The 16,278-nt window shown below is 45.9% G+C and overlaps 2 protein-coding genes across 4 annotated transcripts in view; both read right to left on the bottom strand.

Moving 5' to 3' along the window:
- The window catches only part of RAB3D (RAB3D, member RAS oncogene family), a 36,081-nt gene extending 32,248 nt beyond the window's left edge, over nucleotides 1-3,833 (bottom strand). The window contains exon 1 of the mRNA XM_020791653.3: nucleotides 3,552-3,833. The gene's annotated coding sequence lies outside the window, so the exon portion shown is untranslated. The remainder of the gene's footprint in view (nucleotides 1-3,551) is intronic.
- Nucleotides 3,834-7,595: 3,762 nt separating this feature from the next.
- On the bottom strand, nucleotides 7,596-16,226 carry TMEM205 (transmembrane protein 205). 3 transcript variants are annotated; one of them, XM_020791645.3, is made up of 4 exons: nucleotides 16,120-16,226; nucleotides 13,896-14,011; nucleotides 13,003-13,166; nucleotides 7,596-9,790 (listed from the first exon to the last, which is right to left on the bottom strand). In XM_020791645.3, the coding sequence occupies exons 2-4, from the start codon at nucleotides 13,993-13,995 to the stop codon at nucleotides 9,488-9,490; spliced, it is 567 nt and encodes a 188-aa protein (XP_020647304.2). In that variant the 5' UTR covers nucleotides 13,996-14,011; nucleotides 16,120-16,226; the 3' UTR covers nucleotides 7,596-9,487. The 3 variants fall into 3 exon arrangements, with proteins under 3 accessions (XP_020647304.2, XP_020647305.3, XP_020647307.2); XM_020791646.3 differs by having other exon boundaries at nucleotides 15,977-16,200; XM_020791648.3 differs by lacking the exon at nucleotides 16,120-16,226 and adding an exon at nucleotides 15,673-15,783.
- Nucleotides 16,227-16,278: the final 52 nt, after the last annotated feature.

The raw sequence follows: 16,278 nt of genomic DNA, 5'->3' as shown, positions 1-16,278 counted from the left end.
GGAAGAAGCACCTTCTGAGATCACCTGCCCGAGGAGGACCAGAATCATTTCAAGACTAAGTCAAAATCCAGAAGAATATCGTGGCTGATGGTATCAAAAGCAGCAGAAACAACAGGGACATCTTTCTTATGATCCACCAAAGCCACCAAAACCATCTCTGTCCCAGGCCTGAAACCAGACTGAAATATATAATCTATCTCATGCAGAAAATTTTGGAGCTATGAAGCCATCACCACACATTCCACTGTCTTGCCCAAGAATAGAACAGGAAAGACTGGGTGGAAGTTACCCAGTACAGTGGGGTTCAGGGAAGGCTTTTTTGAGAAAAGCCTTTTAGGCAGGCTGAAATCCATTATCTCTTTTAGGCAGGTTGGCCAGTCCTTTTCTGTCTTCCTTTATAAGCCAGGAAATGCAAGGATCTTGCATGCGTGCGATGGCTGTCAGCTATCTAAGGATCTTGCCCACACCCTCAGGCACCATAGTTTGAAACCTATCCATTATCACTAGACAAGCAAGGGCCAAATTTACATTAACACGATATCTCTCAACTGCAGCATCTGAGTCAGAGAGGATTCAAATGATTCACTGAGAAAGCTTTGTTCTGAATCTTCATAAATCTGCCACTTTACAATGAACCTCACACACAACTTCATCATATCTCAGTCTGTATAGATAGTTCTGTTAATTGATTAGTTAACCAATTCATTATCCCAGATTAACCAATGAATTATCTCCGATCCCACAGCTACAAGTCAATAATCCTCTGTGACTAACCACATCTGTAGTCACTGTGCTCATTATTTTACGGTCCTTATCCTTGTGCTGCATTTAGAGATGGTTTGAAATCATGAACCATCTCCCAGTCTAATCTTTAAACTTAAAGTTGGGAAATGGTGGTGATCAGACATGGAATAATGCTGAGCATCGCAATATATACAGAAGCTCCAGCATCCCTGTCCAGCTTGACAGAAAGGTGGAAAAACCAATGCCAAAGCTACATGAACAGAAATTCTTTTCTGGAGCTGGATATGATGGCAAGTGCTTGAAACTTACTGCATCTTCAAGACACCTGGAGTGTCACAGAAATGCAGCAGCAAAACAAGACCAGTGGAATCACAGAAGGTGCTGAGATCATTGCTGCAGGGGAAATCTCCTGATCTTCCCTCCTGCTCCTCGGACTGGAAGATGTCTGCGGTTTATATGGTTCCCCAGTAATACAGTGCAAGACAGGTAGTGAATAGAACTATGGTCCTCTCCCTGCTCATTGCCACAAGGAGATTCAGCCCGATCATTCAAGGCTGAATCTCCTAAGGCCCTGCTCAGTTCTCCAAAGAACCAACCACCAGTGGTAAAACATTACTTAATGCAACTTTTCCTGCAAGCAGAAGCCCACACACTCCCCCTAGTCTTCACTAACTCAGCAAGTTATCTGTGAAGATAATGTGGGAGAAGAGCCACCTATGCCTCCTTTGTCGTACTGGAAAAAATCAGGATATAAATATAACAAATAAAAGAGGGCCTCACTGCTCCTGAATTTTAGCCACCATCCTAGGCAGCTTGTGGCCTTCCAGATCCTATTGGACTGCAACTCCCATCAGTCCTCACCAACGGCTATGCTGGCTAGGGCTGATGCAAGATGTAGTCCACCACCTGGAGGCTTACAAATTGTACATCCTTCGATTAGAGAAAGGGGCCTTACAAGGGACCATGCAACTTCCAGGCACACATGAACCTCAACTTCTCTGACATGGTGGAAAACAAGCTGACGGAATGCGCTGCTTGAGCATTCTGAAGCAGCTCTTACTGGGGTGGCGCATTAGCATCTAGGCTGTACCATCCAAGCCCATACAGGGGCAGTTCCCTGACAGCATGCTTCTCCCCCCCCCCCCAAAAAAAGAGGGACATGATTAGGCCAGGTTAGAACTCTCACTGTCTATGCAGTTTTTCTGTACATGCACAGATAGGCGCTCCTTTGAGGACCCTCACCTCCTTCATCAAGTGGGATGTGCCAGACACAGGAGGCTTTAGCTTCATGTTAATTTTGTTGCATTTTATATGACAGTTTAGATACTTATCCAATTTCCTGTTACAGTCTCTGTGTCGCAACACAGCTGTTGTGTTCTGGCCTGTGCTGTGCCTCAAGAGTATTAAAAACCCTTAAAAACTACCGTAACTGTCAATTGGGAGAAGTTTTGACAAGAAAGGTGCTTAAATCTTGACCAACAGTAGCAGATCTGTGCACCCCACCCAAGCTGTCCTCACACCAGGAGTGCCACGTTTCAGTTCCTGAAAGCCAGGAACAGCTATTCATTTCTGCAGGTGCCCTCCCCACCCTGAATGATCACTAACGGGAACATAAACCTTGCCAGCTACTACCCAGCCAATTCTGGGCACCTGCCAAGAACACCGGATATTCAGCCTAACCCAAAAACATTGTTAGGGTCTCTAGCGGACCAAAAAGAAAGTGCGCCCAACCTCTTCTTGGGCCTTTACGCAACAGCCTTGATCTGTAAGAGGTCAGCAAGTGAAATCCTTCACAAGATTGAGACCAATGTTGTCAGAGGCGACGGGGGGTGGGGTGTCTGTGTGTTAACAGTCCAAGAGCAGATGGCTGACAAGTCTCCTTCCTTCCACATTAAGTCCTTAGCCTTCGCACCCGTCTCCTTCAATGGCTACCCGTTCCAGTAGCCATGGAAGGAGAAGCCCGCAATTTCTTTTTCCATTACATTCAGAAAAGGGGTGATAACGGAAGCCCTCTGGACAAAACATGCCCCACTTTCAGAACAAAGATAAAAGTCCCCCCCCCCCCAGGAAAATACAGCTGTCTGAGGCATCTTTATCTGGCCTTCTTCACAGGGAAGTGGTAACAGGTGCCGCCCGCCATAAGCCCCCTGCCCGCCCGCCCTCTTCTTTCGACTAGGACAGCGCGCACACACGCACACACACGCAGAGCGCAGCTTCTTTCTGTCGGTGTTCCTCTCAGGGCGGCAAATTCGACCGGCAGCCCCTATTCCAGATTCAGTCCGAAGTCTTGCCTCCCGTTCTCTACCCGAAGGCCGTCCCTGGCCCTGAGGTGGGAGAGGGCGGCTCAGCAGCGCGACCACGATGCGGTGGCGTCGCCGCCCTTCGGTGCGGGGCTGGCGGGGGGGGGTCTCCGGCGGCGCTTGGTGGCGGGTGCCTGAGGAGGGCCCGGGGGGGTGTCGGGCTTCTCCTGGAGCCTTGACCCGGGCGAACCTCGCTTGGCGTTAGTGCTCCTCCACCTGAGGAAAAACGCATTCCCTCCGCGCGGCCCCAAACCAACAACGCCGTCCGGCCCCCTCCCAGGAAAAACCGCGCCCAAGCTTCCAGGCAGGAAGGAGCTCCCCAGCCCGCTCCCAACCCTCGGGGCTCCCCAGCTCGGCTAGGGCGGATGAGGGGAGGCGAGGGAGCCGCCCCGGACCCGGCCAGCTGCTGGCGGTGGTGGTGGTGCAAGCCTTAGCCCGCATGGCCTCTCCAAGGCGGGCTCCCTGCCGGAGCCCAGGTGGAGCGAGAGCGAGAGCCGGCGGGCGTACCTCGCTTGCTTCCTTGGCGGCGGTTCGCGGGGAGCTGCCTTCGCTTTCCTTCCCGCGGGAAGCTGCCTGCTTGCCTCGCCTCTCAGGCCGGATGTTAGAGGAGGCGCCGGGTTCCTCGCCTGCTCGGGAAGGCGAAGCCGCCGTTGCCGCAAAAGGAAGGTGTGCCCGGGCTGGCTTTCCGCAGCAGCCCTCTTCAGCTGCCAGCCGTCCACATCATCCAGCCACTCCCACCCGGGGCGGAGGGGCGGCGGCGGCGGCGGGGGACACCGGCCGGGACCTCTGGATTCCCGTCGGTTCGCCACATCCGGGCTGCCCTGTGAAGCAGAGCCGGGCTGCTAGGAGCCGGGAGCCTCTGCCTGGCGGGACCTCTGCTCCAGTTTACCGCCGGGAAGCGCCCATTTTCCCGGCAGAAGGATGAATTCCCAGGAGGGAAATGGTTTGAGGCCTGGGAAGGAGCCCCATGAAACTCAAGTGGGACTTGCTTCTGACTGGGTGGGTGCACAGGGGCGAGCCTCCCGCGCTGCAGAGAATCTCAGGGGGAAAGCTCTCTCTGTAGGTAAGAGAAGCTTGAAAAGTACAGTATGCAGTAATACAATGGCCCTCTTCAGATATTCCAGTGGCTGCCACAGGGGAGAAACCGGTTTTCTGTATCTCCCAGAAGGCAGGTTCGCAAAGTCACAGGTTCAAGATTGCAAGAAGGAAGATTTTGCTGAAACATTAGCAAGGACTCTCTTGACAGTAAGAGTGGTTCAACAGAATGGACAGTCTCAGAGGGTGGTGGACCCTCCTCTGGAGGTTCTGAAACAGCCCCCCCTCTCAGGGACGCTTTAAGCTGTTAAGTGGGAGCTGAACTCTGGAGATACCTTCCAACTCTACACTTCTATACACCTTGGGCACATTTGCCTTGATTCTTTGCTGGTTTTCCCTTTGCCTTCTTCCATTCAATACCCCTTCTTCTTCTGTTAGGGACAGTCGTATTCAAGTTACTAGGGCAGGGGAGGAGCAAATACCTCAGGGATAGGAAGGAACTTGACTTTATTTATGTATTTTTAGCTTACTGGACTTCTCTTGAATATGGAACAGGGTTCAGTTTTCCCCTGTGAACCGCTGGTGCCCACTGTAAGGAAGCACTAGCTAAGAACGGGGTAGTGGGGATGTTCTCTCTCTTTTTGGCTTCAGCAAGCAAGACAATTTGCCAAGAGAAACAGGATTGAGATGCTCTTAGCCTTACTTGCTCTCCTGGCTCTTGCTCTTTACTTTGCATTTTGCTGGAGGCAGGCTGGCTCACTGAGGAAAAACAAATGCTCAAAATAAAAGCAGATCTGGTGGGTTGTAAGGAAAATATTCAAAAAGCAAAAAGCAAAAAAAAAAAAACAAAAAACATCCGGTTTAATGGAGAGTTCTGTTTGCTCTTTGCTGACTGATGGGGTTGAGCTAAATAAAGCCTTTGCCTTCTGATGGTTACTGGCGCTTTCCCAATGGAATGGGCCACCAGGGAGCCTTTCTTGCCTTGCAATGCCTTACTTTGCTATGGGATAAAGGTTTGAGGGTTGTTGGTTGGTTTTTTTTTTTTTTTACCCTTCTTCTATCTAAAATGCATTATGGCTATCTAAAATGATCTCATGAACCTTCAAAGTCGACTAGTCATCAAATTATTTTCTGCTCCTCTGTTGCAAATGGGCCACTTTAGCTGTTGCTGAGATCTGAAGGTTGACCCTAAGCTCCCAGTATAGCAGAAACCTGCTCTGGGAGCTGAAAGACAAAGGAAAGGCTAACCTAGCTTCTTCATTAGCCTTTTAACAGTGTGAAATCAGCAGCTGGGTTTCTTTGTATCCTAAAGATGAATATCGCTACTTTACTAATGAGCCAGAAGTTGGCCATTTGATTCCCCATTCTGCTTCTCAGGAAAAAAATCTACCTACGTAGATTTGGGCAAACGGTGCAGTTCCAGAGTGCCACCAGAAAGAAGGAATAGCACTATAAAAATCTGTTCCAATCTTCTGAAAGAAGAGGAGGATACAATTAAAAGCACTTTTGCGGATGGGGGAGCCACAATAGATAATTAGGACTGAAATGGGCTGATGAATCTCTCTCATAGTGAAAACCTAAGCAACTTTTAGTCTGCACACTTCCAGGAGCAGCGGTTCCTGGATGAAGACAGGGGATACAGCACCATCTAGTGATACTTAAAACTGACAGCATCGTACGTGGAAAATATAAGGAAATCAGGACATTTGTCAAATATCTGCAAAAATGCTGCAGTGAAGATCAGCATGCTTGATTTGCACTCCTCTGTTCATTGCCAGTCCTGCCTTCTCCCATCCTGCCTTTAACAGGTTATGCTGTTATTCTAGAATGAAGACATTCAGTGAAAAGCATGGGGGTGATTATTGTTTTCACTGTGTCGAAAGTTAATTGCTAGCATATTAGTTTCTAATTCTGTGTACTGTATTCTCAAAGCCATAGTTTTCCAGGAAACAGCCATATATGTTTCTGCAAGCATAGCAGACAAAAGCAGAAAATAAATGAAATCAATCTGTGAATAATTTTAGTTGTCAGTCTGTTTACAAAGTAACACTAGCATTATCTGGAGGTTGAGACACGGCAACTGGACGTCTCTCTTGTTAAGTTGAAATATTTCACTACTCATCCAAGTAGCTTCTTCAGTCTGAGGAGAGTTGGTAGGAGATTCCTGATATATTCCCACCCACATCCCACACCCCATTGGTTTCACTTCCACCTGGTCTGAATAGGCTCCTTAGATGGACAGAAGACTGGAAGTGAGGGATAACCCCACTTCTGCAGTTCTTATTCACTCATTGTCATGGGTCATTAACGGTAGTTAACAGTGGTCTTTCTGGTGTGTATGGTCCTAATTTTTCTGGGGACAGATGAAAGGGGAGTATGATGAATAAGAGACATATTGTATCTAAGGCCTCCACTCCTGTTGAGTGAGGGATTTTCTATATGTACATGTATGGCCTCCCTGACCCCTCTCTCAAACCACCTATCTTCTCCGTCCAAAATGAGTATATCTTGGTCATCAAATGAGTGTCCTTTGTCCTTCAAATGAAGGAACACGGCTGATTGAGGTCCTCAGCTGGGCCATTCTCCTGTTTAGTGGCCTTTTGGTTTCTCCAATGTAGAGCTCGGAACACTCCTCTTTGCATTGGACCACATACACTACTGTATATTGTTCCTGTTGTGTTTTGGGATCTGGTCTTTTGGGTGGACGAGTCTCTGCCTTGGTGTGTTTGAAGTGCCATGACCAGGTTCTTCTGTGGGCTCTGAGTCTCAAACTGTTCCATTGTCCTCCTGGGTTGGGATATTGCCTTGTTCAAAGCCCATTTTGGATATCCACAGGCCTTAAGGGCTGTCTTCAGATGGCCATCTTCCTTCTTCTTGGCTTCTGTGGAGGTGGGAATGTTTCTTGCCCTGTGGTTTAGTGTCCTGATGACCCCTAGTTTGTGTTGCAATGGGTGATGAGTCAATCCACAGGTATTGATCAGTGTGTGTTTTCTGTAGACTCCATTCTGCTCCCAAAATACAAAGCTTGAGTTGTTCTTTTAAAATGGCAAGGGTTTTTTTTGGGGGGGGGGTTGGCTTTGTCCAGTCTGTGGTGGCATAGAGGGATGTAAGTAAGGCCTCTAAGCCTTCAGTTCTTGCCCACCTCATGCAATAAATTCAATATTTTAATACCTTGTTTAGATACTCTAATAATTTGATGAATGCAATCGCCACTTTGGGTAAAAAAAAAGTGAACAACTGCAGGCATGATTTACTCACATTCAAGCCCAGGTTTATAACTGTCATTCAAATTTATATTGAAAATTGAATTCTAAATACTTAAATCTTTTTACACATTCGCGTGTCTTACTTTTTGATATGTGATGAAACTTTTGCACATTTTGCCCTATGTCCATATTTCATTTTAGATTTTACAAAATGCATGGTCTATAAATTCTCATCGTAATAGCCTAAGAAAGCCCACAATAGGTGCTTTAAAACTATTTGAGTATGAATGGTATTAAGAAAATTGACAGCTTTTATTTCTGGAAAATGCTTGTTTATTGCAAATTGTTTAGCACAGAAAAGGAGATGAAAGAAAGAAGATGGGCCAATGTATCCAGGAAGTAAAATGCCATCAGTTGAGGCCAATTTTTTCTTTAAATGGGAAGAGCTTACGTATACAGCATTAGAAACAAGACAAAAGAGTCCCCCATGGCAGTACTGCCCTCCAATGTCATTCAGCAGATTGAAATTTGGGCTTCTTCTAGGTGGAGCCCTTTCTCTCAGTTGTTCATAAAGTGGTTGTTCACTGGGATTCATGTTCATATTTCCCTTTAAAAAAACTCTTTACTCCATTTCACTGAAAATCCTTTCTAGAGCTTTTTGTTTGAGTACTGACTAAATACTTCCAGCCAGAAGTCTTTCACTCTATAGATGGGAAAAGCCACTGTGCTAAACTCTTCCAGAAGAAACCAGTACTGTACTAAGAAGCCTTTTAGCACAGTGGCTAAAACTGCAGCACTGCAGTAGAGATTCTGCTCATGACTGAGTTCAATCCTGTGCTCAGAATGCCTTCTGAGGCTGGCAAATGAAAATGACCACCCCCTGGAGGGATGGGGAGGGGGCAATGTGTGGCCTGAATACTTAAATCGTAAACCACCCAGAGAGTGCTTTGAGCACTACGAGACAGTAAATAAGCAAAACACTTTTACTAAAAAGTATGTCACGATTTCATCAGGGATGAAAAGGTACAGAAAATCACAGGAAAAATCACTAAACTAGAGAGAATAGGAATGTCATGTAGATGTTTGGGGGAAAATACACTTGAACAAGTCACATTAGGCAAAACTAATGTTAAGTGTGGAAGAGCCCTCAATTGTGTCTCCAGCAGATCTGGGTTCAATCCTCACTTCTGCCACCAGTCATTATTGTGTGGACTTAAGAACTCATATTTCCTCTAATAGCATTCTAGAATTTAGAAATTGGTGCCTTGCCTTCTCAGCTTTTTAAAATTTGGGGGGGGAAAGCAGCAAAAAGAATATTACTCTTAAAGAGCCAGTGGAGTATTCTCACCTGTGTTGCTCAAGGGTGTATGGGGTGTGCATGTTACAGAACTATGCACAAAAGGTATGCCAAATGGTATTTGGAAATTCTACTGAGCACACAAACAAGTACTTTTCGTATCAACTCAGATGTCCATTCAATGACTGTAGATTCCATTTCCATTGTAAGTGGAAATTGTTTTGCTACCAAAATGACTTGTGACCACATTGTTTGTTCTCATTAATTATGGAGATCCTCTTAATGATGAATAGTCAATAATCCCCTCATGAGAAAAATGTTTTGCAGTGGGAGTAGAAGTTTACCTAACTGAGCACATCCCCAAACAATGATGGGGAATATTTTTATGGGATGTGAAGAGAGGTAGGTTGATAGCCCCAGATGACTGATGCAGCATGTTCCCTTACAATAGTTTCTGGCAGCCAGAGATGATTGTCAGGCTAGGTACAAACACATTGGCTTGTCTCTATTTAGAACTGTCTTCATAATACTGCATAGTTTAAACTGGTTGCCACTGACAGTGAATCCAGGCTACAAAATTAGACCTTGCATTTGTTTTTGCACACATGTGTTTTGGTAGCTAGAAAATGGGAAACATGGCCAAGGCGATTCTAAGGCTAGGGCTTTGTAGATGAGCCCTTGCCACTGAAAAATGATCCAATGTGATTTTTCAGTGAGGAAAACACAAATGTGGGTGTTTCAAGAGTGGGCAGTTGCTTCCACAATCATTCCCTACAAGGTATTCAGACTGTCAGACACTGCCTTCACTTAATTGAGTGGCACTGGGCTTCAATCAGGAAGAAGCTCATTGTTTTCTACCTTGCAAAGCTAATCTGGTAGCTAGAAATGGAAGGGCAGAGTGTCACCTACAGGCTGTTTAAGTGCAGTGCTATATATGCCAAATTTAATCCAGTGCAGATAACACAACCCAGATTGCAGAGAGAGGAGAGGCCATGAAATTTGAAGAACGTCTGACGCAGACTTCGGTATTTTACATCCTTTTCCTTCAGAAGCTGGTAAGCCTCCCGCTGGGCCGACAGTCCCACTTCTGCCCCCAAACCATGCTCCCTTTCAATCTCCTGCATCTTGAACATGGTCTTGGTGGTGACTTTGGAGATCCAGAAGGCATTAGCAGCGGCCAAGACAAGGCAAACAAAAAAGACCACAATCTACAAAGAGAAAACAAGGCAGTGTGAGTATTTCTAGAATATGGGCGCAAGACAGCACTGGTAAGTCTATTTCTATGATGGCTGGTGCTTTCACATGTGGGAAAGGCAGGACATGAATACAGCTTTCCTAATTCTTGAGATCACTAGATTAGTATTGTATTCATTTGATCCTTTTAGTACTGTACACGCACTGTTGTTACCTTACATACTGTCTTTTAAATGTTGTAAGCCACCTTGGGTCCTTTTTAAGGAGAAAGGTGCGTTACAAATATTTTAAATAAAATACATTTTTAGCTCAGCCAATTCCAAAGAAGCAACACAATAAAGACAGGCACACAATTGTGTACCACAGAGCAGTGGTTCTCAAACTGGGGTCCCCAGATGTTCTTGGACTGCGATTCCCAGAAGCCTTCACCACTTGCTGTGCTGGCCAGGATTTCTGGGAGTTGCAGTCCAAGAACATCTGGATCACTCAAGGGTGGAAACTACTGCCATAAGGTCAGCTTGCCTACAAGCACCATGACTATTACATCTGGCCACATGATGTGGGCTTCCGCCTCTTCCCCAGGCTAAGTAAGAGTTCTGAATATCCAGAAGCTTCTTTTGTTTGTAACTGTTTACTGATCAAAATACTACTGAAGGTAGAATTTCGTATATAGCGATAGACGAAAACAGGTAATTTGAGGATTCCCTGTTCAAAGTTTAAAGTGAGTTAAACAAATTTGTAACATTTACTAGGGCAATGGAACTGCACAGTATTTTTCAGTCACAGACCATGTGTCCTTGACATTTTGTTTGCCACATAGATAAACTCTGTGCTGATCTAAGATGAAGTCTTGAGAAATGAGAAGCGTGAACCCTATGACTGTTTTGAGACCAAGCCAGTTAAAATCAGTTTTGGATATGGTTCATAGAGCTGACAAAATTTGCTACGGGTTTCACAGAATGGACCTTAGTAGCTGCTTTTCCCACAATAAATGCTTCCTCTCTGAGGCACATAAGCAACAAAACAGAGGGCCTTGGCTGCCAGATGGGCAGTATATAAATTGAATGAATGAATGAATGAATGAATGAATGAATGAATGAATGAATGAATGAATGAATGAATGAATGAATGAATAAGCAAGCTGCATATAAAAAATCAACAAAGATTTTAAGGCAAAATCCATAAGGAAATGTAATACTGCATCGCCCACATGCTGGAGATCAACTTATTCCATTTTCTGTCCCAAAATAAAATAACCTGTACACAGATGCATAAGTAAATTATGAGTAACGAGTTACAATGGCCGCTCTTGTCAGTTTTTTCTCAGTGCTGAACTAAATCTGGTTTCTACCAAGTACAATCAGGCTTAAGAAAGAAAGGAGATTTATTTTAAATCCACTGTGCCTTGGCTACTCACAAGGCAGAATTGGGGCAAACCTTCCACCCTCCCTCCCTCCCTCCCTCCCTCCCTCCCAGGAGGCTTCCCATGACTTGAAAACAGCTCCCTAATCCACCAGGATGCTGTGCACACCCACCCTGTTCAAAGCCACTCCCTCAGGAAAACATTAAACTCAAAACCAGTCCTCTGAGGCAGAACTTGGAACATCCTCCACTATTAAGGCTCCATTGCCGCCATCCAGGCTGGCCATCACAGTCCAGCAGTCTTGGCCCCTACCAGCATTTGCTTCTGACAACAAAGAGCACCCCATACGGCATGTATGGCAGGGTGCTGGATTCACTGGAACCCACCACTTTTACTATGAGTCAGGTATCTGAAATCCCTTTGGGTAGTGTCCTTACTATATCTTGTCACTTTGGCAGATGGTTTTCTGAGATGCACTCTGTGTATGCTCAGTATCCTCACTGCTGTAGTAGTTTTCTGAACTGGCTTATTATTCCACATGTTTAATCTGGCTTTCTAGTTTTCCTTAAAATGAAACCTTAAACAATCATCCGTAGCTCAATGTGTAATTTGGTTTCCACTTCTGGTGATGGGGAAAGAGGAACTGGGCCACAAGGATGCCTAACAAGCCCTATGTAGAAGCAGCCTACCTATCTTGCAGTTATTTTTAAAGCCCTGGCACATCTACTCATACGTTGCACTCAAGAGGCAGATGATCTCTTGCAGGTTTACACTGGTACTGTGGCTATCACAACTATTTAATAAGCTTTTCCAGAACAAAACACACACACGTGTGTGTGTGTGTGTTCAAAATTGGGAACAATGATAAAAGGAGAAAATAAAAATAAAGTGGTAAATAAAACCAAGTGGTAATAGAGTATCTTTTTATAAGAATGGATTGTGTTTTTTAAATGGTTAATAACCTGTTAGTGACCTTACAGTTTAGTAGGTTGTCTTTTTTTATAATCATCTTTAGTTTTCTTTGAAAATATAGCACTGAAGTGGGAGGGATTCAGGTGGGGAAGAAAGAGGTGGTGAGATGATTTAGTGAGATGAGAAAAGAACAGAGGAAAGCACAAATCTTTATCTACATCTGCGGAAACATAAGCCCCACTGATTTCAGATGCATGTTCCCAAGCGAGACTGCTGTCAAAATTTCATAAAAGTTGAGCTGTAATAATGTTGGACTGAAACCTATGTGTTGATGGTTTCAAGATATGTTATTAAAGAAGATATTTAAGGACTTCATTTTGGCATATTTGATTATTTTTCACCATTCTCAAGAAATGGATGCCACCATATTTGGGTTGATAATTTGTTATATAGTTTTATCTACAAATATTTACAGATTGCTTTCAAAGAAGTGTACGGCAATAGTTGCTTTTCAAAGCAGCTGGAGACTCCCATTAAAAAACAAAACAAATACAGTAAATGGAAGCACCTGGGTAGGCACTATCATCTATTCTTTTTTTTTTTTTTGAGAGGAGGAACTTCCTGAAGCCACTAAGTTCAAAGCCACTACTCCTTGAATCTTCCAGTAATAGAAACAAGCCACAGGAATAGAAACAAGATGATTTATAAAGTTTAATAAAATTCCATAAAACAGGCAGGACAATAGGATAACAGCAGTCAGGAAGTTTTCCAGGGTGGGATGGACCAGTGGACTAAGAGCTGCTATTTTGCACTGGCAAATGAGTAAATGGCTTGATCCCTTTAAAAGCAGAAAGCTAAAGAAACTCAAGATGCCAACATAAGTGAGTGGTCCCAACCACGGGTCTCCCATTCCAACAAGCAGCAAGATTTTAACTACTGATTGGCACCTACCTGGACAGTTTCCCAAGCATTCAGAAGCTCACGTGGGTGGTATGTAGCAAAGATGGCAAGATTCACAACTGTGCAGACAATCAATGTGTAGAAATAGAAAGGAAAGAGTTTGCTTTGCACTAGGCCAAAGGTGTGCCGGCTCACTCCTCGGATAAGAACAAACCCTAGGACAGAGAAGGGACAAAGTGACAAAGGCAGATCAGGCAGGTGTTCCTCTCTGAGCCAAGCAAAGGAGGCAGCATTTGACAGCACTGGGCCGAACTGGGGGCAAGGACACCTGGAGTCTAGACAAAATTCTGGAAGACTAGGAGGCAAGACTTTTAACCAGCTGGCTGGGGCATTCTTGGGAGTTGCAATCAAAAAAGCAACTTTTCAGTGCCCAGAACCCTGCTGGGAACATGCTGCTCTAAGGGTAACTGTGTAGGTCACAGTGGTGAATTGCCACTAATTAACAAGTTACCACTCATATTCTTGACTGCATGCCTGTCACACAACTTGGCACATGCCCAGGAGTGTGAGCAGCAACTTGTCAACCAGCAGCAATTTGATGCTACAATTCTGGCAACTACATTTTTACCAGTATAAACCCCCAATAGATTCTGGCCCATGCATTTAAAGAGGGATGGGCAACTATTAGCCCCCCAGGTCTGGAAGAAGCTCTCTTCAGCCACAGTGAGGATAGTTGGGGTAAAGAGTCCTCCTGTAACATCAAGAGGGCCATAAATTGCCTTTCACTGTGTCAGAGAAAGGGGTTGAAGGAGGGCTCAGAACACGCAATGCACAAAGTTGTTTCTCTCAAACTGTCTTGTTTCACTTCTAAACGTATCCTTTGAGTTAGGGCAGGCTAGAAACCTAAGCCAGCTTTCTCCCCACTGCCTCACCAACAAACATACCTGCAATGAAGGTCACCCATATCTCCATCCCCCAGGCTGTTGAGAGCACAAAAAGCTGGATGACTCTGATAAGGCTGCTTGGCTCGCCTTCTGTCGCCATTTCTGTAGCAAGGGACCTGGGAGTGGGCAGGGAAAATCAAGAGGGGGGGGGAGTCATCACACAGAAATACTTGCGTTACCGATAATGGCACATACACTTCATGCCCACAACAGGCTAAGTACAGACAGGGAATGTGCAAAGGGACATACGGACATTGTCCCAGTTTACTACAGGCTATTTTCTGTAGACCAGAGCCAATAACAGAAATATACAGTGTATGCATCACTTGAACCTGAAAAGGCAGCTCAAGCAAAATCCACAATGGATTTTTGGGCAAGTGTAACATAGGACGACACAGCACCATCCCCAAGAAGAGAAATAAAGAATGAAGCAGAAAACCAGTCAATCCCAAAAAGGATAGCGGTATGCATTTCGGCGCACTCTGCAAAATGTTGATACAGTGCCTTTCTACAAAAAATGACCATGCTATGTGTCATTTTCTTCCTCATCCACAATACAGCCACAAAGCAGAACCTGGAACTAGCAGCCCTATTCCTCTTCTGTCCTCACATTAGTCAGGTTTAAAAGAGGTTTTCCCCTGTTTGTAAAGTCATAGTAGTGATTTTGATACACATGTTATACCAAAATATGTAGTTGTAATGCAGGAACTACCTCATCAAACAAGAACACAAGAGCTTTTAAAACGCACTACTAATGCAAGCCAAACAGGATGAGAAGGAATCATTGTGGTCATATTTGTAATTTATATTCCAGAACTACTTATATTCCAGAACTACACATTTTTTTACATTTCACTGAGGTAAGAGACATCTGGCTAGTGGCACAGCAGTCGTTTGACCATGCATTAACAGTATGAACATTATAAAATATACTAACAATGTTAAAATTATAAACATTTCATAACTACTCCTACTGCTTCCTTACACAACAGCTGGCAGAAAAAGATAGGGGATGGAAGGAGGCATAAATAGGCCCAACCCAGAAGTCACAAGGCTGCGTGTGTTGACTGAAAGCAGCTACTACCTGAATTTCACCTTTGCCATGCATTGGCATAACGTCTCCCTCAGGGCTGAATCAAGCCGTTTTTTCTGCAAATGGTCTTTGCCCACCCACCTCAAGCTGACTCAGGGCCAGCCATACCCATAAGGTAGAGAGAGGAAACCGCCTTTGATCAGGCAACAGTTCTTGGAGTGTCATGGAAGTTTAGCAAATTCTTAATTACTGCATTTATTTTATTGCCAGAAATGGACGCCGTAAGCCTGTGGCCGGAATATGGCCCGCTTTGGATCGTGTACACCTTGACTGGGTGGGCAAAGGAACTCGGGAACAGAAGGGCACCCATAGGGTTAAGGGCAGGCGGAGGCCGGCGAACGCGGGAGCCTGGGAAAGTTACTCTTTGGACTACAGCTCCCAACATCCCCCCCCCATGCAATTTGGCCGCTGGCTGGAGGACTAAGGGACCCAACAAGTAGTTTTCGCAGCCTCTCTCTTCTCTTCCCAAGGATTTCCCCCCGGCTAGCTGTCGACTTTCACCCCGCCAGCACCGCTCGCCTTTTAAAAACACGTGTCGTTTCTTTGGCTCAGAGCACTTCTGAAAAGGGAGGCCGAAGCCCGAACACAAGGCAGCTGCTGCCCCCCCCCATCCAATCCATCTCCATTGTCGTCTCTGTCCCTGCCGGGAGGTCCAGGTCGGCAGCAGGCCCCCTGAGGACCCACCTAGGGGTGGGAATCCACAAGGTGCCCGGAGTAGAGCCACGGCTCCAGCAGACACACCGAGTCCTGGCGAAACCTGGTGCCCCTTCCCTTCGGGGAAACCGGGCTTGTTCCGAAGGCAACTGAACCACCGCGACCGCCGCCCAGAGAAATCCCACCTGCACGGCGGGCGGGCGGGCGGCCCTGCAAGGATACGTCCGGACGTGGACGGTCGGGCCAAGCCGAAAGTGGGCGCCGAAGACACTCTGCCCTGTTCCGGGCCGTGGGGCCAGGCCTGCCTCCGACGAATTATTGATTAGATAATCACCTGGCAGATCTGCTTTGATTGTATTCCTGCATTGAGCACGAGGCTGGAAGTTGATAACCCTGTAGCCACCCCCTTCCGACTTCACTATTCTCAGATGCTGCGATGCTTGCACTTGCACGCGCACACACACACCCAACACCCACCTCGCCTCGGCAGTGCCCACCACACTTTTGCTCCCTCTCGTCTCCCCTGCAATTCAGCCCCGACCAAGCTCCGCCTCGTGGTTTACAAGGGGAGGGGGGAGAGAACGCGTCACGGAGAGAGGGGCGGGGGCAACATGACGAGGCCACGCCCCTTTGTTG

This window comes from Pogona vitticeps, chromosome 2 (assembly GCF_051106095.1).
Source record: "Pogona vitticeps strain Pit_001003342236 chromosome 2, PviZW2.1, whole genome shotgun sequence".
Lineage (NCBI taxonomy): Eukaryota > Metazoa > Chordata > Lepidosauria > Squamata > Agamidae > Pogona > Pogona vitticeps.
This window is presented reverse-complemented; position numbering and strand designations above follow the sequence as displayed.

Excerpts from the sequence above, each read along its gene's own strand:
- TMEM205 (XM_020791646.3), bottom strand. The coding sequence starts at position 16,008 with ATGCAGGAATACAATCAAAGCAGATCTGCCAG. Across the intron at positions 14,012-15,976 it reads AATCAAAGCAGATCTGCCAG|GTCCCTTGCTACAGAAATGG; the intron begins GTGATTATCTAA and ends GCCCACTCCCAG. Across the intron at positions 13,167-13,895 it reads ATGGGTGACCTTCATTGCAG|GGTTTGTTCTTATCCGAGGA; the intron begins GTATGTTTGTTG and ends TCTCTGTCCTAG.